General features: G+C 45.4%; 1 protein-coding gene across 1 annotated transcript in view; it reads right to left on the reverse strand.

Moving 5' to 3' along the window:
• Window positions 1–22,624, reverse strand: part of FLNB (filamin B) — a 71,973-nt gene that overhangs the window by 19,486 nt on the left and 29,863 nt on the right. Inside the window, 27 exon segments of the mRNA XM_032699390.1 lie at window positions 1,758–1,947; window positions 3,482–3,638; window positions 3,908–3,980; window positions 3,983–4,030; window positions 5,539–5,706; window positions 6,450–6,610; window positions 7,005–7,167; window positions 7,566–7,739; window positions 7,967–8,564; window positions 9,182–9,444; window positions 10,153–10,270; window positions 12,441–12,519; window positions 12,521–12,608; window positions 12,861–12,951; window positions 13,541–13,701; window positions 13,962–14,085; window positions 14,423–14,566; window positions 15,083–15,196; window positions 15,514–15,707; window positions 16,094–16,230; window positions 16,784–16,910; window positions 18,092–18,226; window positions 19,909–20,106; window positions 21,393–21,410; window positions 21,413–21,469; window positions 21,472–21,544; window positions 22,309–22,395. Coding sequence (XP_032555281.1) covers window positions 1,758–1,947; window positions 3,482–3,638; window positions 3,908–3,980; window positions 3,983–4,030; window positions 5,539–5,706; window positions 6,450–6,610; window positions 7,005–7,167; window positions 7,566–7,739; window positions 7,967–8,564; window positions 9,182–9,444; window positions 10,153–10,270; window positions 12,441–12,519; window positions 12,521–12,608; window positions 12,861–12,951; window positions 13,541–13,701; window positions 13,962–14,085; window positions 14,423–14,566; window positions 15,083–15,196; window positions 15,514–15,707; window positions 16,094–16,230; window positions 16,784–16,910; window positions 18,092–18,226; window positions 19,909–20,106; window positions 21,393–21,410; window positions 21,413–21,469; window positions 21,472–21,544; window positions 22,309–22,395 — 3,940 coding nt within the window.

A 22,624-nucleotide genomic window follows, 5' to 3' on the forward strand; every position in this document is an offset into this window, starting at 1 on the left:
GGGACCTACAGATGTGGTTTTGGGAGCAGATGTATGACAAGGGACATTCATAAAATTGGTCAGCACAGCGGCATGCAAGAGCTGGCTACTAGCTTCTCCTCCCTCTGCAATCAGAGAGGCTGGATGAGAACAGAGGGGAAAAAAGCTAAGTTTGAAGAAAGCAATGCTTAACCCATACTCTTATCATCATACTCCTTTATGCAGAGCCAAAGGCATTTTCTTCTGCCCAGCCAGCAACTCAGCTGCACTGCTTCAACATAAACCTCTCTGTATAAGCAGCTATAAAAGGACACAGTAGCAGCCATGGTCATGTTTCCTCTACCATTAACCACAAACGATTTTCCACTGTTCTGCCACACATCCAAAAAAAAGAAAATCATGCAACAATGCCCAAATTGTAGCTATCAGATCCAGCTTGAAGAACACTGTGTTTAAATGAGAACCATTATGTCTTATTTGCAGTATGTATTGAACATTCCTGCTTCTGACTGGCACTTGTTACCAGGTAAACAGCTCCTTTTCAAGTGGCAATGAACCTGCTGGTTTAATACCTTGGCACTATTCCAGCATCTACTCCTACCTACAGTGATTGTATTTCAGCTTTACAGCACAGAATCAGAAGCACTTCTTGGAAAGGGGAAATTTTAGCTGGCATCTGACAGTAATCTCCAGTTCAGTTACTTTGAATAGGCAGTGACTTTAATTACTTGGAAGAGTATCAGATTCACCCATTAAGGCATCTTTTTTGTGAAGTAAAGGGAATTGCTCTCTTTTTTTCCCCCATTGTGTCAGGAATGTAGTTCTGTTTAAGACTACTAGCAGCCAGCTCCTGGAAGGGCATCAGGTGCACTCTAACTGCACAACGGCCAGGTCCAGCACAATTCCTAGACTCTCTCACAGATCTACAACAGATTAACTTTCCCTGTTCAATTTGGCCTTGCCTAGTTTATTTCTTTATTCTAAAAATCAGTGGCATTCTTGTAGTTCCTGCCACTTCTGCTCCCTGCCACAACCTCCTGGGAGGTGGTACCATGCTGCAGTGACCAGCCCAAAGCCATGCAATGAACATCCATCCCGAGAACAAGTGAGGGACAGAGCCATAATGGTGCTCCTGCAGCAACAAATTTGGAGTCCTCCCCCTACACCAAGGCATTGATTTTTGAGGCAATGATTTTCTGAGTCATAGCAATGTCTTATCTTTAGGTTCTCCCCCTTGCACTGACCCTTCCCAAAAGCCTGTTCAGACCCTGTTTAACCTTGACCAGACAGAAAAGCAGCAGAAACCTCCACTAAAAACACCCAACCTGAACAGGATTTGCCAACATAGAAGCACATGCTACTTATATCCTCAGAATTAATTTTGTTCTTGCTTGGAATGAAAAGCTTCTTGCAACATTCACAGTGCAAGGAGCATGATGCAGTGGACACACACACAGATGTGTTATTTTTAAATCAACCTTACTGCAGTTCTCAGCAGGATTTATCTATGCCAAAATAAGCATCAGACTTCAGTTGCATCTGGCTGTTTATGACAGCCCAGGCAGTTGGACAGATTTTGCTAGAGACTGCAAGAGGTTTCTGCTCACCCGCAGGGCAGACACTTCTTTGTCTTTAGGAAAACCCTTTCTTGTAAGAGCAGCCAGATTACAGAAGTCTCTAGCATGTCTTCTACACCCATTACATCAACTGCACCGTGCTCAGAAGGCACCTTTACACCCAGCACAAACAACTGCAACAGAGAGGGGTCAAACACTCACCTGTGGCCAAGCACTTGCTGGCATCCCCAGATGGAGATGCCCGGATCCGATAGGGAGAGGATGGGATATCATCTCCACCATACTTAACACCAATCGTGTAGCGGCCCGTTTTGTCGGGAACATAGGTGACTGTGTAAGTGCCATCCTTGTTGTCATGAATGTCCACTCTCTTGGGTTTGCCCTCTTGGTCCTGAGGAATACACACCAGAAGATTTATGCACTATGAAGTTAGTTTTGAATTCCTTTAGTAGGGCAACAAATATATATTTATATAGTCTTAAACAGATACAGAACTGCAGCTTTTTGAGGTTTAAATATATTTCACTCAAAGACTAGTACCAGCAATAGATCACTGGGAGTAGAAAGGTATCAGACCACTATAAAACAATTGGTGTTATCATCAACTACCCTCTGTTTGATACAAGGACGTTTATAAGATAACTGTAAGAAGTTTCAGGCTTCACTGTTATATCACTGCTGGAAACGAAGAATGCTTCCCAGGTCCCTGAGGCAGAGATGGGGAGCCAGACTGTGCAGCTCCATCCTGAGTAAGCACTGGGTAGCCTCAGGCAGCTGCTCCCTGAAAGGTCTGAGGGCAGGGGGAAGCATTACTGGAGTCTGCTGTCTCCTGCATGAGGCATCCAGCTGCTGGTACACTGCAAAGTCTACAGTTAAAAGTAGGCCTATGCAGTCACTTCAACTACCATTTCTTACCAGCTGCAAAACACAAAGTATTTTGCAAGCCTGCAAAGGGAACCCACATGTTGACTCCATTTTGTATTTTATGACTTAACACTGCCTGGGGTACAGTATAAGGCTGTAAAGGACTTGAGATTTAGGTACAGCACAGAAGAGTTTACTTCTTTTAGGAAGGCTTGTGAAACATTTGACATTCAACAGCTCAGAACAAGAAGCAAACAAATGTTGCCAGGAGGATCACCTATGCATTTCCACCATGCAGGGCTTGTGGAACTTGATTTTCAAAGCCACAGCCAGGCTGGGAGCTCTGATAAGTATTTTGGATCCTTTAAGGCCGCACATGCATGCCAGAATAATGGCAACTGCTTTGCTGCACCTGAACAGACACTGAGACAGCACAGGAGCAAGAATGCAGGAGGGCCAGTACAACCAGTCATGCCATGACCTAGGCATGCCAGAGCTGAGCTATGTGCTTTATGGTCCACTAACCAGAGACCTTTTTGTGAGGCCACAGAGTCCAGGCACCAGAAACTTCAGGAAGAGCAATAACAAAGCCAAATAAAAACATTCCTGCAGTATCTCCTTAAGCAGCTTATGACTTCTGGCAACCTTGAGGGAGACTTGTGTTTTAATTTATCATAATGTCATGCTCAGCATGGATGTTATCTCATGGCCTTGCTGAACTGCACTGCTAGAAGACTGTCTCCATTTCAAATGCCAGTATTTTCATAATCTTACAAGAAACTGTTTATCTCGTTTTGGGCATTTGCAGAGTGTAAGGTTAAACGAGAGCCAAATATAGCATGGCTAATGATTTTAAGACAGAAGTTTCATAAAAGCAGTCTCAACAGCTTCACAAACAAGGTGCAAGACTTTCTTGTACCAGACCTTAGGGTCCAGCCAGCAGCCCAGTCTCCAGGACACTGGGTATGTCAGGGTAAAGCTCTGGACAGTTCTGATGGGAGAGACTCCTGCCCATCTGGAACAACATATTTCCAGTCCTGCATGGTTTTGTAGTTACTTACAGTGATCTGTACAGCCAGAAGTCCCTGCCCAGCATCCTTAGCATCCACAGCGAACTCCACAGGCAGGCTGGCTAGAATGCCATAGGAACTGAGACCTGGTCCACTCGCTGTCACCTTACTGGCATCATATGTAGGAAGCACCTTCACCTTGAAGGGACTTAAAGAGAAACCCATTATTGCCCCCTCCTCCCCAGTCAATGGCTGGCAGCTGCTGCAGCACACACTGAGGTGCAAATACACCTCCCCAGCGGTGTCTGCTGTAGGTGCAGCAGGCTCAAACCACCACTGAACCCAGAAGTCGTGCAAGGAGCTGCACTGGTTAAGTAGAAAGGAGCATAGCTAGTCCTTAAATGGTGCTCATGTACTGGGTGAGCACAACTGGATCATTAAATCTTCAGTTCACCAAAGCTTATCTCACCACCTTACCTTCGAGGAATATCTTCATCAGCATATTTGACAGAGATCAGGTAGGGTCCCTCCTGCATAGGGGTGTACACACCGTGTGGGTGCCATCTCCATTGTCTACCACATTAACAGGCCCCACAACTCCTAAAAAAACACCATATGATTTTCTCAGTTGCACTGTCAAACCCCAGTTCCTCACCAGCCGTTTACCGCACAAAGCTCCAAGATGCACTGCTCATTTACAGTTTGCAACAAGCTAAATTTAAATTTTTTTATTTTTTGAAGGAAGGCAACAGGCATGGATCAGTGATCAGTTTCCCTAATTTTGTATTCAAAGCCATTGAATTGTAATAGATTTGTTATCCACCACTCTCTGGGCTCCCATCTTCTCTCTCTAAACAAAAGCTAGCATGAAAAAGGGAGAAATCTCTGCCTTTCTGTACAGTCCAGGTCAAGAGCAATTGTTAACAGTGCATGGAAGATCTTTCAAGACAGAAAATGGGTAATAGTTATAATTGTCTGAACTGTCATTTATAAGATTACACACTGTTACTGGGATTCACTGCACAGAATTGAGCCCTAAAGCCAATTGGTGTGTAGCATTCACCAACCCAGTCTTTCACAATCAGGAGTTTGGAAAGGCAGGCTTGCTGCCTAGGCAGGACCGCCCTGCAAGCTGCCAGAGTCCTAAGAAAGCAGGATCAATTATTTCAATTTGCATTAAGCTAAATCTACAACAGATTACGCGACATATCAGTTCAGATCAACACACAAAGCAGTCTACAATTACAAGTTGGCTTTAAAACATAGGAGGGATTAGCAGTAAAGCAAGCACAAAAGAAACCTATATAGTTGCCATGCAAAGCCTAAAAGCAACACCGTTGGTTCCCACTCCCTCCTCCAGATGATTCTTGCTGTTGCCAGTTGGATTTCCGACAGCCAAAATTGCCAGTAGCTAGTGAGAGTTCAAACCTGTCTCAGTTTCACCCTTTGGACCACCTTTAAAGAAATCCGAAATTGCTTTCAATGGGGAACGCCATCCCTCGGAATTCGTCTCATCCGCTAGAATTAAATGAGTGTTACCTGAGGGGCACCTGCACAAAGGGACCTGACACTCCAATGGGGAAGCTGCTCTTGCCTCCTAACAAGGTGAGACTTGCAGCCAACAGGAACTCACTGCCAAGATACTGTGCCACTGAGGCACAACTTTCTAGGTTAATGCAAACATCACTAACGCTGTCACTCGAGGGCCATGTTGCTCTCTGGGCACCACTGAGCAGTTCCACCATGATTCAGAGACTTCTGCAACCCAGTTACACAGGTTTCCCAAGGCACTTCATATTAGACTTTGGATTTACTTTTTTATGTCTAAAACTAAGCCACAAATGTTCACCAGTGATGGTTACTCACATCACTTCTCCCACTCTGAAGATTAAGCTAAAGCCATCAAAGGCACTGTCCACAGCAGCACTACCTATGACACATCTCTCCTTTCACAGCATGACACAAGGGTCAGCTATCCTGTTCACAGATGAACAGGAACAGAGAGAAATGCTCATTCAAGTGGCATCACCATCTTTGCAAGCAGGGCCATGTTACCGACCCAAACACAGAGAAGGGGCCACAGCCAGATGGAGTACTTCAGTTCTTACCTCTGGGTCCTGTCACCACCACCTCGAGGGGTGCTACTCCTGCCTTGCTGGCATCTACAGTGAAGGACTGTGGGATTTTAGCTCGAACAGCTGTTCCCAGACCTGGTCCTGCTATCTTCACCTTGCTGGGATCCACAACATCCTTTACAGGAACCTTGAAAGGACTGCCTGGAAGTTGACACAGCAAGTGTTAAACACCAGAGTTAACAGTTACAGAGAACAAATTGAAAAAGGTCTTTTTTCCCTACTTTTCCTTGGGTTTTTTTATTACTATCATTCAGCCACAGGCATGAGTGACAACCCCACAGCCTTCACATTGCTCCTTTGCTTCTGCAAAAGCCAGAAGCATAAGGATGGTGCTTCTACATTTTCACTGTTTATTCAACAATTCAGTTGTGAACTGTCTACTCCTCACACCTCAGGAAAAAAAAAATAAACATGAAAGAAACCAGAAGTGCAAATGAAGCATCATACAGGCACTGCTTCCTTCACATTTTACCAAGTTCAGTACGTCAACAAAGAGAATGGGACCAACAGGAAGCATCCAGTGCAAATGCATGGACAGGTAAACACAGAGTTTAATATAATCCCCGTGACAGGCTGACCCTCTTATTGCAGAACAAGATCTTGAAGACCTCCAAATACCAAAGGGTTATTTTCATGACCTGAAATCTTATACACCACTTGTGCATAAAACCAGTTATTTGTCAAGGGTTAGTGTCCCTTTCCCTGTCCCACTCATCTGTACCCACTTGAGCAAATGCCACTGCTTTTTATGCCTGAATTCCCAAGAAAAGCAGAAAGACAAAATCACATCAACATCCCACAGTATAAGGGATATGCAGCCAATGCATTGAGCCCTCAGCTTGGCTTCTTCCCTCTTCTGACAGCCACTGAGCAAGAGCTCTTACCAGGAATATGCTCTCCCCCATACGTGATGTTAACATCGTAATCTCCTGGAACATAAGGAATATACTCGGCACTGCAGCTCCCATCTTTGTTATCTTTACAGCTAATTTTAGATTCTGAAGGTCCCTCAACAGTTATTCCAAGGCCACCAATTCCTGCCCCTCTGCAAGACAGAAACACACACTGTTAGAATTAACTGCTTCAAACAGCAGCTTTGCAGCTTTCACATGCTCTGGCTGCATTTTCATCCTTTTTGGAAATGCAGTAACCTGACTTCTGATGTCCAGCCTTCAGTGTGCACTGGCATGGAAAGCTGTTCAGCACTACCTCACTCACATTTTCCTAGAATTTTATCCTCAACAACTATTGACCCCTAATGTCTAACGTCTGCAGAGCAGAGTGCTCAGCAGATGATGAGGTAGCACACACAGTTACCAGATGGACACAGCTTGGCCTCTTTATAAATATTTGTACTGAGTTTAGCATCCTGCATTGCACACATCACTACATTCCTCCCTCCCTCAGACATTCCTTGAAGATTAAACAGGTTCAGTCACCTGGTGACAACCGAAAAGGGGTTTGGCTGATTTGTGAAAGCCTCTGTGAGTCCAGGTCCTTGTGCCTTCACACGTGATGGATGGCAGCCCTCTGTCACATTCACTCTGAAGGGGCTGTTTGGCACAGGTACATCATCGTACGTTACGCTGACTGTGTGCGGACCTGTCAAGAGGAGGAAAACATGTTCTGAATTCCCTAAATACACTCATCACTTAACATCACTTCTACAAGATGCTACAGACCTAAATGTCAGTATATGGGTAAGAGTTTCCTTCTGCATTTCACAAGACTTTGCTAGTGTTTCATAACTAGAGACACTATCTACACTGTCCTTCTGAAGCCAAGTTACCACAAAAGTCAGTTCTTCAAGTTAAAATAGAGCTGCTTCCTGTAGAATTAGCTCCTCTGCTGGTTAAACTCTTGCTAAGATGCCAACAAGTTACTGGCAGACCTCAGCAGTTTGCCAAATGAAAGCGGCAGAAGAGCCGCTTGCTCTTGGTTTTCCCCTTTCAAGTAAAAAAAAAAAAAAACCACCCAAAAAACCCAAACCCAGAGGTTACCCTTTTCGAACGGCGTGTACTCTACTGAATATGTTCCATCAGCATTGTCTTGGATGAGACAGTCTGTGGGGGAGCCGGACGGGCTCGTGATCTGTGTCCTGATGTGGTCACCACCGGCCTTCGTTAGAGGTCGAGCATCCACAGTGAACTCAGTTGTAGCTTCTCGGAAGACATCTGCAGGAAACGTTTTCAAGAGTCACTTCATGAACTGCATATATTTCCAACAACCAAACATTTGGTGAAGCCGCATGATAAACAACTTGTTTGGGAACATAATGAGACTCCCCAGTCCTTCCCAGGGTCACCATGGAAACATGCAAGGTTTTTACAGCTTTCAGGGCCCAGAACACTCATAAACAACTGCAAGTCCTACAAATTCTGATAACAACAGTTATTCTCACCTTTTCCTTCCACTCCTGGCCCAAACACTTTAACTCTGCTTGTGTCCACAGCTGGCTCCACTTTGACCCGGGCTGGGAATTTAGGCACTTGCTCTCCTCCGTATCTCATCTTGATTGTGTACATGCCGGCTGAGAGCGGCACGTACGTAACAACGTAGGTCCCGTCCTTGTTATCATCGATCTGGACCTCGGCTTTAGAACCAGTATCTGACACCATGTCCACCCGCAGGTCCCCGGGACCTGCTTCCGTGCAGTCGACATTCAGCAGCCCTGCCTCACCTACTTTACCACGCTCCAGACCTGGGCCTGTGGCAATGACTTTAGAGACATCAAACGGCATTTCTATGTCTGCCTTAAAGGGTGAGCCGGGAATGTGAACTTCTTCGAAGAGGATGTTTACAAAGTACTCTCCAGGCTTCATGGGCAGGTAGGAGACAGAGCAGGTTCCATCACCGTTGTCTGAGCATTCGATTTTAGCTTCACATGGGCCTTCTACTGTCAAACCCAAACCTCCAGTTCCTGCCCCTTTGGTATCTATTGTAAATTGGGCTGGTTTTCCAACGAGGCCCCCTCGAAGACCTGGACCATGAGCTTTTACCTAGAAGAGAATATGCAGTTGAGCTAAACTGTCTTTTCCATATAATTGCCAGAAGATTGCCTTGTTAGAGTTGTTTGTATGTGGGACTCGATTAACAAGCTCTTAAAAATATACAGAAAGCAATGTTTCCTTTGCCATTCATCCCAGTTTTACTGTAAAGCTGGTACCTCTCCTCCAAAGGGGTTTCTAGGCAAGGATATTTATACTCTCACCATAATTGTTTTTATATAGCCGTGGGATATAAAAGGTGGAAATGTAAAAATATTTGATGGCTGTACACATTTTTTTCTTGAAATATATGTCCTTAGAAAAAAGCATCTTAATACAGTAGAGATTCTCATCAGGCCAACTTCTATCAAATTAGGAGCAATACTTTTCTTTGCCACACTATGCAGGATGCTTGCAGTATTCTTGACTAGTTCAATGTTCTTATTCAAATACAGTCTTACAGGAATGACTTTAATGAGTCATGGAGGCTGCAAAAGGACTGACTGAGCACTCTGAGTAAAGATGTTCCTGGGTCTGGTTTGGCCAAAACCAAGCCAAGTCTCACGCAATAGCCCACAATTCAGTTTTCATCTATCAGTTGCTGTCACAGCTCCGAACCATTCACTTACCTTGGAGGGGTCTGGAGGTAGTGTGGCCTCCACAGTATAGGGGCTCCCTGGGATTGGGTTGCCATCATAACTCACATCCACCACATACAGTCCTTCTTCCCGTGGGATGTATTTTGCAGTGCTGCACTCCTTACCCAGAACCGGTTCCACCAGACATGGCACAGCTTTTCTCATAGGACTGGAAATATTAACATCCAGTTTACCTTGCCCACCAGCTCCTTTGGTATCAATTACAAATTCCTGATCCTTCCCTACTTCCACTCCTGAAAAAGACAAAACCCATATTACATTACTTACTTAACATCAGACAGTGGTCCAAGAAATCTCCCATGCACATACCACTGAGGGAGCAGGCACTGGCAGAGCCCTGGGCAGTCTGCATCTCCCTGCAGTCATAAAAACCTCCCAAAGCCAAACAAAAAAACAAACAAATGCTTTGGTTAACTGGAGCTACAAAGTTACAGGGCGTAACAAGTGTGTGTAAGACATGGTCTGATAGTATCAGGCTCATTTCAGGAAAGCAACAATGTTTCACAGCCTTAAGTTCTTCCACTTTTGGAAAACAAAAAGATACTATAAATGACACTGTGCATTGTACCAGTCTCATACATTTGAACAAACAGCCATCTAGCCCTGAAGAAAACAGATTTCATCAGTGGGTGCCCAGCTGGGTGAAGAGTCCAGCTCTGTTCACCACAAAGGACCAAACCACAACACACGTCCACATTGCTATGTAATCTTTGGGGGGAAAAAAAAAAATAAAATTCTCAAATGAAATTCCGTCCTCAAGAGAACCAGCTAAGTCAGAGTGGCCAAGCTACGAAGTTGGAGCTGGTTGATTCCCAATTGTAGCAAGTTTAAAAGAAGATTGTTTTGCCCACTCCTGTTGCAGCAGCACATGTTGGCAATCACCCAGATTTAGGAGACACTTCAGAGGCAGGCTATGGGGCTTCCAGCCCACAGGTACTTACTGTTTTCGAGTCCATTGACTTTAACTTTGCTTAGGTCTAGCGGAGCAGCAACGCCCACAGTGAAAGGGCTTTTAGGGATGGGATCACCGCCGTAAGTTACCGAAACCTTCATTGGACCCTAATTGGAGAATTTCTAAGTTAGCTCAGTTCCTCACTTCATACAGACACACTAACACCCAAACAGTACATAACCACTTCACCTAATCCATTTTAGCCAGCCACAGTCAAACTTATTGGTTTATGGACACTAAAGCTCTAAACCACTGCAGCCCTTCGAAGTATTAAATGGTTTTTATCTAATACAGGAAGAGAGAAAGAGACAGATCTTTCCAACACTTAATTAGATTATATTCAAGCAGCCTGGCAAAGGCTCCAGCACAGGCTGGCTCCCACCCTCCCAGTGCTCAGACCCGACAGCTGAATGAATGTCCCAGTGCTCCAGACCAGGTACCTCCTTCCACTGCGTGAAGAGGCCTGGCCAAAGCCAAGACTGCAAAGAGGTCGTATTATTACAGCATCTGAAATACCGGGGGTTTAAGCTCTACAAGTCAGAAAGATTAATGCTCTTGTGTATTTTGGCTGGAACACTGCACAGCCATGGCAAGCTCCAGCCCACGATGTGTGCTCCTTTTATTCTCTCCTACCGCAGTCCATATTTTAGCTATATTCACTGTTTGCTTACTTTTCATTCTTGGCTGGTTCGGCTCCCAAGTGAAATAATTATGGATGTTTCATGCAAGCTAGTGAATAGCTTCCATGATTATTCTTGGTTGTTTTTAGAAAACATGCACCCGGGTAGCTGTAGCAACACCGCGAGACAGATAAGGCCGAGTAAACAGCATTTAACCAAGGCTCCTCTGCAGTGACACAGCCCCTCAGGAATTTAACAACCTAGTCCATCCTTCCCCTATTCTGAAGACTCCAGAGTCTCATTCATAAGTTACTGCTTAGGAACCTGAGAAAGACAGGGTCAGGAATGACCTATGTGCTCACAGCCTGGAGGGACAACAAGGCTACTCTAATAACTGAGCATTCTATTTTCATCTCCTTTGTTTAACCATTGCTTTCCTGCCACTGTAATCTGCGAGTATCTCCTGTAAGTCCCCAGCTCCTCCATGACCCAAGGCACTTCTCCAGATGGAAGACCAAGTGGGAAACCTGGTTTAGGCATCCTGGCTTGTTTCAACACCGCTTTTCAGGTGAAACATGGCAATCTGGTGCTACTCACAAACACATGCATGAAGTACAGATGACTGTTCCCTTCTGCATACCAGCCCTGACCGAACAGGCCAAGGCCTCTCCAAACAGGCATGCCAGCCACCTCCTGAGCTCATGCAACTGCTTTATCCAAAAACAAATGCTAGTTCTATGGTGCTTCCAAGAATGCTAATTCAGCATTATCAGCTAAATAATACTGCAGTCCTCCTTATCAGTCCCCTTTTACATAGCTCCATTCAAGAAAGCTGGTGCAGATGGTTCATTTGGCTGTTCGGCAGAACACTTTGATCTCAGCACCACAGCATCCATGTCTTCAGAATAATATGAGATTCGTGCATTCTGGAGTTTAGTGGTCCTTTACAAACACACAAGCACAGCATGAGGAAAAATACTTCTAGTTATTAGTAGCTTCTACTTTCAGCTCTTCAATGATGTTGCTAAGGTATCATCGGCCTCTGAACCAAACGAGTCAGACTCAATTTTTTCCAACTTAAAGGCAAGCCTTAAATGCAGACACATACTTTGGATGCATTTAATCTGCGGCCCAGCTTCCCTCCTCAGCAACAACTTGTTCACTTTCCTACCAGGAACAGGCACAGTATGACCCAAACTCTCTTCTTTTTATCCCTGCTCTGGTTTGCCCTTCAGTTCCTTTGACATCAGCAGCTTGTTGAGAGGCAGCACACCACAACCTCACTTCTGCAGGACCACAGCAGCCCAGAGCAGCTGGGGTAGCAGCCAGCTCTGTTTCAGAGTCTGGAAAGGTTTGCCATCTTTCCTCTTCAACTGATAATGTATGGAAGGATGATGTGAGCTGTATGCCAATGCTTCAATCGCCCTCTTTTCCCCAGAAAAGAAAACAGTGGCAATCTATCAATAGCTACACCAGAAAACTGCATTATTGCTTTCCAATCCTAATTGTGCTGCAGGCTTCAGGGATCCTGGGGAACAGGACACCCTGGCAAGCCTTTCTTGCTTGTTCCTCTGTGCACAGGTACCATGAAGGGTGGTCACTGCACTATTAGCAACATGAGCTCTTACTCTTGTACTGCTACATGAGTCAGACCTACCTGCTGTATGGGAGTGTACCTAACAGTGTGGGAATAGTCATAGTTGTCAATGACATCCAGATCCACCACCGCCTCTCCCCACTGGGCTGCTGAACTGCACATCCAGTGGTGCTTTTCCAGCTCCCTTGGTGAACACAGTGAAGTGAGTTGGCTTGCCATTTTCCACACCTGAAGAAAAATGTTAATTCTAATTTATGCAGAGCTCGCACACAGAAACTCTTCTCTAGAAGCTCAGTACCAATAAAGCCCAGTCAAGCAAAGTGCCAAGGGAAAGGTGTCGTTTCCAATTGCCTGGCACCCCACCCTGCTGTATCCAGGACTGCATTGCTGCATCCCAGCAATGCTCAGCCAGGCAATGGCTACCCTATGACAGCCCCTCACAGTCCAGTGCTGACCACACAACATCAACCCAACTCTCACCAGTTTTGTTCAGCCCAGGTCCTTCAGCTTTCACTTTGCTGGCATCATGCGAGGGGTCCACTTTAACTCTAAATGGGCTGGCAGGAATTTCCTGCAACAGAAACACAGCTCTAAACATAAACAGGTCACTCTTCAGTAGCCAAAATCAGACAGATAGTAATTTTAAGATAATTTTGCTCCATTTCCAGTACCATTTTGAGTAGAATTTTGCCTCACTCAAACACTCTGCTTACTGAGTGGTGTCATTGAAAGTCTAGCACAAAGTTAACAGCTGGATAGTTTGTAGGGGCCTGTCGTGGGTTTATTCTGGCCCTTTTTTATTTTTAAGGAAAACTTTCCCCCCCATTTTCCTTGGAGAGTCACTTAGGTTTTTTATCCTTTAGAAAGCAGCTTTGTCCCATCACTGAGACCACACTCAGTATTGCCAGTCCAACACAGACACTTGAACTTCAATGTCCCCAGCCAACCCCTCTCATTTGTGTACATCCAAGTGTTACAAAAGAAGTTTTAGTTTTTTTACACTGTTGTAGAAACAGTGATCAGACAAAGTGCATATGAGCTGACATGGAAGGGCCAGCTGCGAACTGCCGCAGCCAGCTGTGAACAGGCACGTGCTTGGTGATCAAAGAGCAGATAAACAGATTCTAGAAACATCAGGCTGCAAAATGAAGATTACAAACCTCTCCTGCAAAAAGTACTTTAATGGTGTAGCGCCCTGCAGCAGGTGGGGCATATTTCACTGTGAACGTATCATTAGCATTGTGGATGATGTCGAAATCTATGTCCTCTTCCTCATCACTGACCACACGAGCATCACACTTAATTCCAACACTGACATCACCTAGGAAAAGCAAACGGAGGTTTTACTACCAGACAGCCCAGGCACTGCCAGCCAAACAGCCAGATCATTCCCATTCCCAGGAGCTGTTCAAGTCACCACGTTAACTGATGCAATAGATCAGATCACAATTCACTGCAATGTTCTGCTTCCCAAGGTTTTTCCACTAAAGGAAAACCAGATAGAACATTACATAATCCCCTCCCTTCTGTGTGTGGTACCTGTGGGTCTGATATCACAGCAACAGCCCAACCTGCCTTTACCTTCTCCTGCATCCGTGCAGTCCACAGTGAAATGAGTTGGCTCATTTGCTTTCAGGCCAGTTCTCTCCACACCAGGTCCGAACACTTTCACTTTCTGAGGATGACTCCCTTGACCTATAAGGACCTACACAGATTCACAAGAGTCAGAATCACATATCTGTGTCATGCTCAAGATCACAGCCGAGTCAGAGCATTGCTTGGACAGAGGCTACAGGAAAACAGGACCAAGTGAATTGTCCCAAATCCCCCAGGTTGCAGCTGGGCTGACAGGAGACCTCCACCATACAAGTTTGTGAAAACAAAGATTTATTCACAGGGATAGATTTCTAAAAACAGAGCAGAAGGGCACACCTCCTTGAAGTTCACAAAAGGGTTTTATCATCCTAGTTGTATGAGCAATTAGTTGTGAGCACAAATGTCTTACTTGGCTAGAACTAAGTACTATCCATCTCTGAACTTACCCTAAATGGGCTGTTGGGCACATTGGCTCCTCCCCAGACAACAGAAATTGTATGTTTGATTGGTTTAACTGGCACATATGAGCAGGCAAACACACCATCAGGCTTGCTCTTTATCTGGATATCGATAGGGTTTCCTTCTCCATCCTAAAAAGCAGTAATACAAGCAGAAGGTTCAGGTACTTCAAAAATGTTTGCACAGTTTGAACAGCCTAAGACTGTTCCAAAATATGTCAGTTTTTTTTCCCCAGAACTGCAGCTCAGAAACACTGAAGAAACATGCAATTTACACTCCTGTAAGTCTTTCTCATCTAACACTCACTCATTCATTACACAATCCGCCAACACATATGAAATTCACAGGCTCAGAGACACTTCAGTGCTTTCAAATGACAACTCCAGGAAATTACACCTTGCTTTGCTGAGGAGACTCTACAGTAAGGAAGCAAAGCCATGTTTTTCATACACCACAGAGAAGTCACCTTGTCTTGAGTTAGGCTGTTGCCTGACTACATTACACAGATCAAAGCACGGAACTCTGAGTGAATTACACAAGCCCAGAGTTAAGTGGTGTGTAAGCGAGTAGAAATACTTAAGGCATTTTTCTCAACAGTATTAAAGTCCTTTTGTTGAAGTTTCACACAGCTGCCTTTGGCTTTTTACCTGGGCATACATCTTCAGAGGTGCTTTCCCAGCGTCCTTGGTTTCAACTGTGAACTCAGCAGGATTGTTCACTATACAGCCAGTCCTCTCCAGGCCTGGGCCATAGGCCTTCACCTAAAAAAGCACCTCAAGACTATTAGTTTGCAGTTCAGAAAGAGAAGCAAAACTAAGTGATATATTTATAAAAGACCTGCCCCCTCCACAAAACCCATGAAGCACAGGATACTACTTCAGCAAGTTTCCATTACATTAAATCAAAACCACAACAGTGTTATTAGAAAAAGCTGGGCAGTATCTGGTGGGAGCTTGGCAGATTCAGAGCATTAAGCAGAGGCAGCTTAACAGTCAAGTCTGCTACTAGAATCCTTCAGAAACATCTCTACTGTAGTTACAAAGACATGCTATGCCACAGGTGAACTCTCATACACCACCTTATCCGAGTTGAAGTCTCCTGAAGCCGGTCGGATGAAGGCCATGTAAGGGCTGTCTTTTATGTCCTCATCATCACACATGATGTGCACAGCATATTCACCGGGCTCTTTGGGCCAATACTTCACATCACATGAGCCATCATTCTTGTCATCACACTCAATTTTAGCCTGAGAAGGGCCTTCTATTGCAAAGCCTGAAAAAAGGAACAAGTAGGTTCCTCACGTTAGGTTTGCAGTGGCTGCCAATTTAACAACACTTCCACAAATAGCTTTTTGTCAGCTATAACCATGCCTGATCTCTCCATCACCCTTCTTCAGCAATATGGGAGATAATCCATCATCCATCATTCCCTTTTCGACCTCATGCCACAAAACCACAGACTAACACACACATACCCCCCTCAACACACGTTCCTGTCTCTAGGACTTGCTTTGATACTCTGATAGACGTTTGTGTTTAGACCACAACATCTTAGAGACCTGGGTTTTTCCACTGTTGGGAAAGCTATTGTTTCTCATGAGTTCTTTGCTAGCGTTGCAATATACAAATATTTCAGACAAACTAAGTAAAGTAACAAACCAAGAGAGCCAACTTCTGTGCCAATGGACTCGACCACGAAGTCAGCCGATTTGCCCACAATTCCCTCATGAAGCCCTGGCCCCCAGGCTCGCACTTTCTGAGGACCGGCTTCATGACCCACTTGAACTTCAAAGGGGCTACAAGATAAAAACAAAGCACAGTATTAGAAATGAGGACAAATATAGCATCTGTGTTTTTCCCCAGGCATTTTAATGAGGCTTTACATTGGATTTTCCAAATTAATAGATGCTACCATGTGGTGGCACGGTGCCCAGCAGAGTGTCTTTCTAGCAGAGAGGTCATCCAACCCATCATGTGCTTACATCTTGCACCACAAATCCTGAGTGTCAAATATACTTGGCTTGCTCTGCTTGCTGTAGCCCTGGACACTAAAATAACAAATCCTTTCAAAAATGCATAGTAAAGTCTGAGCTGCATGATCCACCAAGTTTTACTGGTTTTGTATTCACAATTTTGGGTATAGAAAGACTGATGCAAATCACCCTTCAGAGCTTTCTCAATATAAGCAGCTCCAGCCCTAAAACAGGCTGTAGATAAACTGTTACAAGAGCCATTTGCCACTAACTTGTCCCCCCAGTTTCTTCAAAGGTCAGTGTTGCTTTAAATGCTCACCAACTACATAACCCACTGAAGGGCACAAAAATGCCCGAAAAGCTACTTCTAACTCACCTTTTTGGGATGTTGTGCCCACCCCATGTAATCGTGACAACATACTTCCCTGGGGTAGCTGGATAATATTCAAATGCATATACACCATCCATAAAGCCTTTTTGTTTCACCAACTCCTCCAAGCCCTCTGTTGAAAGATCAGTTCAGCATTAAACTTAACAGCTTCCATCCTGCTTTCAATTACTCAGACAAGTTCATGTTTTCTAGTATTTATTTTAGCTTGCAAGAATAAATTTCTTCCACCAGAAAAAAAAAAAAGGTCAGGTTATAAGGGAAGTTAGTTCTAGCTGCCCTCTAGGACAAAGACAGCAAACACTTCCAGAAGAAATACAGCAGAAAGTATTTTAAGTTACCAGACTTAATAGGTTCCCTTGTGTTTTATTTTCTTAGTCTGCAGTATGATGCATGTCATATGTTAAAACAAAAAAGCTTAACATTTGTCAGACTTTGTAACCACAAATATGCAGGGAATGCCTACTTTTCATTTTCTTCAAGATGAAGAATTTAGGGAGAAAAGCTTAACACACTAAAATTTACATCGGTACATCTGTTGCCTTTTTCCCCCCCAACGGCACAAAGCCACACAGTCGGGGCTCTGTGCGTGTGGAGGAGGTGAAGGCAATACAATGCACCTTTTAATGCAGTCCCAGCTGGGGGGAGGTGACTGGCTCTCGAGTACCACACAGGCACCGCAGCTCCCTGAAAGCAGCAGCACAGCCACTGCTGCTGGCAGCCTCAGAGTCAGCAGCCACTGTGCTCCCATCGTCCCAGCCTGCCAGGCAGAGGGCCACATCCAGAGCTCAGGACACACCAAAGGACCTGAGGATGGATCCTGGCAGATGGTCTCCATTTTAGCTTAAAGGTTCCCTTTCCTCCTCTGCTCATGCGCCCAAGCAGTCAGTGCCACCAGGAGTGCTGCTTTGAGCCATTCCCAGCTTTATGAGAGCAGAATTTTCACCCTGCCAGAGACTCCGGAGCGTGACTTGCTCCCACAAATCAGATGAAGATGCGGTGAGCATCCATAAAGTTTGGAGGCCATGGCAGGCAGATGCATGGGTCTTCTCAGTTTTGCTAACTGATGCATGAAAGTGGAAAGAACTAAAACCAGATGTTGTCTTACCCAGCCCTGCAGGTCAAAACCTTCACACTAGACACAAAGTATCAGAAAACCCTTCTGAAATTTGGCTTTTTATGATACAGATCCCATCAGTTCCATCAGGACACCATCTCCTGACCGCTCTTCCTTTTCCCAGGTTTTGATTCCCATCTCTCCAAACCATCCACAGCACAGATTCACCCCACACTCACTTGGTCCCTTTATAGTCACTCCGAGGGTCTCCGCTCCCCGCTGCTCTCGATCAACCTTGAAGTCGCCGTTTTCCCTCATGCGGACGCCCTTGGGCTGCAGACCTCGACCGTGGCCGGCATGCGTTGGATTGCAGGCTGCAAGGCAATCCCAGCCATTAATACTGTCTTTGATTCTCAACATACAGGTAGCCTAGCCAGCCTGGAACAACCTTTAGTTTATGTTGACTCAGGGCAACCACAGCTTAGCTTTCAGCACAAGCTTTTATACGGTTATAGCATTAAGGCAGACAGACAGGAGTCTGCCCAGTCCCTGTCCATGCCTTATGGCTTTGGGCAGTAGTGGTCAGTGCAGCCAGGCAACACTGACCCCCTACAGGTGCTGTTTTTTTAGAACTATAGCAAACACTGAAGCCCTGTTGCTTTCCAATTCTATGCCAGTTATCAATACAAGACTTATACACAGCTATCACATACGATATTCACCACAGACACAACCTTCCTGACACCTTTTGTGTTGAGGCACACTGCACTGTGGGGGGAAGGTTCCCTCTGCAGATAAGCCCCATTGAACAGATTATTGTGCTGGTCTTCAGAGCACATACTGGGATAACTGCTAGTAGCAAGGCTGAGTTTTGCATGTGCTTCATTAAGAGATGTTGCATCAAACCCCCCCTGCTTGCCGCAGCTCACACTGTCAAAGAAGCAAGCCACCAGCCCTCTGCAGACTGCAGCAGCCATGGTAGGGGCAGAAGGTTACACATGGCTTAGTTTATGCTTGGCTCCTTTACTCCAAGTGCTTCTCCAGGCCTGCAGAGGGGCTACAGAAGTACGTACCATGCACTTATGAACAGTTTTTGTCACACAGTCCCAGCTGTCATGAGGTCTTCAACACCATAGACCTGAAGGGTTTGAAGAGACTTACAGATAACCACAGTTTCCCAGCACTGTAACCTGAACATGCATTTCCCAAAACACGTCGTGCTTACAGCAGGAGCACAAGTCTGCCAGCAACTCCCTTAGGTTTTCCCTCACTACGACAGCTCACCCCTGCAGCAGCCAACACCACTCAGTGTCCTACACCGGACGGATTGAGCGAGGATCGTGTGCCATCTGCTAGCTCTGAAGCTCAGTGGGAACACACAGGAGCGTGGCCGACGTGGAGGCGGGAATAGCTTGCAAAGAGCTTACACAGCTGCATCAGGCAGCTTGTGGTTAAGCCAGTTTCACTGACTGGGTCACACACCGCTTCGGTTCGCTTGCAGCTTCCTCCCAACCCCAACAAAACCAAAAGCCCTTTGGCTGGGACAAGCTGCGGCTAGAAGCTTACAAAAAGCAAACATGACAGAGCATCCTGCACACCTCTTACCAACTATGAAGCCATTAGCAGTGAAGTCCAAAATTCCACAAATGGAGGGTAGCTCAGGAGAGATGAGCAGAGATCTAAAAGCATAGGAGCACGTAAGGATGGAACGAAAGCAAGTTAGGTGTCAGTTAAGGAGGAAAACAGTAAATATAGTCATTTGAGGAACGAAGGGCGGAAAACAGCAAGACGCGGCATAGCTGCATAAATCACTCAAAAAAAATACAAAGGGCAGTTTAACATTTGGAAGTCTAAGCAGAAGGAAACTAGCAACAAAAGCCATATTAATATTAGAGAGCATTGGTTTACCCCTGTGAATACCCAGTGACCCACTGAATCAGGACCAAGATGTTGAAAGGTACAGAGAATGTACAAGGCAAGATTCAAGCATATCCTGTGATCACATCCAAGGAGAAAAGTGGCCATCTACATTCAAATGCATTTTTAAAAAACATACCCTCTCCAACAAGAACAGTGCAAGGAGTTTTGGGAATTGCCTCCCCGGCAAAAGTCACTTTGACAATGTGAGGACCAGCTTGAACAGGTTTGTAGGTGCAACGGTAGACTTGGTTGCCTTTGTCTTCTACTACAACCTCAGCAAGGCTTCTCCCTTGAGGATCCTCCACTTCCACATTCACATCACCCACACCAGCACCTGCAAAGGAAACAAGTCCACCTGAGCCTCAGCTTCCCCACAGCAACAGGCACTGTGTTTTGCACCACTGCCAGCTGTCTGAGCTGAGCCAGCCACGCTCTGCTGCCATTTCTAGGCACAGCCTCTACGTTCAGCTTTTGCCGACAGCAACCAAACATTCCAGTGGGGAGGGTGAGTCAGGAGGGTGGCATCTCCAGAAAGACAGACTGACAAGGGCTCTGCTGCTCCAGCCACAGAGTTTCACACAACAGTATTATGTGTAACTTAAATATACATACTGCCTGGTGTATCCTATGGTTACCACCGCTGGTAACAGCTCTATCAAAGAGCAGCTCACAACTTTACCAGTCAGTTCAAATCTCAATGCTTTGAAAGTGGTTTTTAGATTAAGAGACTGGACAATGTGCATGCTGGTCTGAGCAAGGATCCTTCTCTGTCGGACGTATTCACTTGTGTTCAGACACCTGCTCTTCTCTCATTTTATTCAACTCATCATAAAAACAGTTTTCTATACACTTTCAGAGGCCAGACATGTATTTACATGACTCAGACCACTCCCTCTCCCAATTAGAGCTGAACATAATACTTCCCCTCACCATAACGCATTTAATTTTATTCCTAAGCTCCCTCAGGCAGAAGGCAATGTAAAATATCTACTCAGCATATTTTGTGTTTAAATGCTACAGTAACTAACTAAGTGTTTCACATTGTTCTAAATGAATTAGCATTTGTAGCATCTTATTGACTCATTCCTCTAGGCTATGGCATTGGCCTAACAGCAGACAGCAAGCAACGTGATGGAGATGCCCTAATGAAGATAGTAGCCTCTAATAATTACAATAGAGGTTGACACCAGTTAGTCATTGAAGTATGAACTCAAAGTAGCACTGCAGCAAGTTCTTTTCTACAGAGCTAAATAAAGAACACACTATGTATTTACAGTTTGCTCACAGTTTTTCCTCACATTTATGTCCCACCTGTCACATTTCCTTTTTTAAAACGAGTTGAGGAAAGAAACCAGCCAGGAACTTGCTTGCTGCCCTCTAGCAAATTCATGGCAAATTTCTGGGTAAGGCTTAGCCCCCTCTGCCCCAGCTCAGCTCCACACATCAAACATTCATACACAGTTGAAGCCTTCAGAGCTGCCTGGTTGTTATTTTCGCGTCTCAACTAGATGAGGCTACAAATCCTCATCCGCTTTTCAGTTTTTTATTTCTCCAAGGCCTTAGGTTCTGACATTTGGAGGAGGAAACTGCAGGATTTCCATCCTCCTTCATCCTGCTTACCTGCTGTGTAGAGGTCAAGTAGGTAGGCTTGTTGGCAATGTTCCCTGTTGCCTCCAGTCCTGGTCCCTTTGCTGTCACTTGCTTGCATCTCCCTGGGCTTTGTCAACATTCACTTCAAACGGGCTCTTCGAGATGTGCTGCCGGCAACAGGACTAAAACCTACAGACAGAGTATCAGCTCAGGACCCACTGGGCAGAGGTAGAGCTCAGCATCACCACCCGTGAAACCAAGTGCAGGGTCAAACACCTGCATTCCTGCACAGAGAGTCTTTGCCTCAGAGGTGAGAGACCATCCATCCCACAGCCTTCATCCTGTCCATGCAGTGTACCTGCCAGCCACCTTAAAGTGCTACTCACAGAGTCAGCCACACCTGTGGGGATACTGAATCGAGATGTGCCAATAAGTAGCAGATTTCCACCAAGCAATAAAGTAGAAGCAGAAGTTCCATTTATTTTTTCAGGCTGGCTGTGGAAACCAGCCACTATGGTAAGTGTCAAAGCAACAGGATCACTCATCGTAAACCTGCTTCTGTGGGTATCTGGGGACAGAGCTGGGTGGGGAACCCTCTCTGTAAAACCCCTACAGTGTACAGTACCATCACCAAAGAAACAACCTGGTATTTTCATCTGCATCTCTGTGACAACACACAAAACTGGCTTCATGAGTTGCATGAAGTGACCACATGTGAGAGGAGAGTCAAGGTCACACATGCACTTTCTCCCAACAAACACTTCTTTCCCCTTTGAGAAGGGAGCAGCCCAAAAGGCCCAGATGGAGAATTAAGGCCACACCAGTTTCCTTTTCTTCAGGATGCCCAGAGTGGCTATTAGCTGTCAGTGAACACGCAGCCCTCAGGGGCTCACATTAACAACCAGCAGAGCAGCATCTTTAGCAAGAGAACACCGGTTATTGACACACAACCCACCTTGTGAGGCCCAGTAACCCTTGGAACATACTGGACTGAATAGGTCTTGTTCTTGTCACTGGACGGTGTTATCTTCGCCTAGGAGAGAAAACACATCCATCACTGAGCTGTGCCTACGCATGCCAGCTGAAGACTTTTCTGAGTAGCACTTTATACTGCAAACTGTTTCCAGCGTCAGCAGTGTTAGAGACTTGTTGCTGTGGGAGCAGGGATCCTTGCTACCTCCTCACATGGAAAAACATCCCATTGGTTTTTTTCTTTACATGAGAGGAAGTAAGCCACCTTCTCCCCACCCCAGTCCTGTCCC

This window comes from Chiroxiphia lanceolata, chromosome 11 (assembly GCF_009829145.1).
Source record: "Chiroxiphia lanceolata isolate bChiLan1 chromosome 11, bChiLan1.pri, whole genome shotgun sequence".
Taxonomy (NCBI): Eukaryota; Metazoa; Chordata; class Aves; order Passeriformes; family Pipridae; genus Chiroxiphia; species Chiroxiphia lanceolata.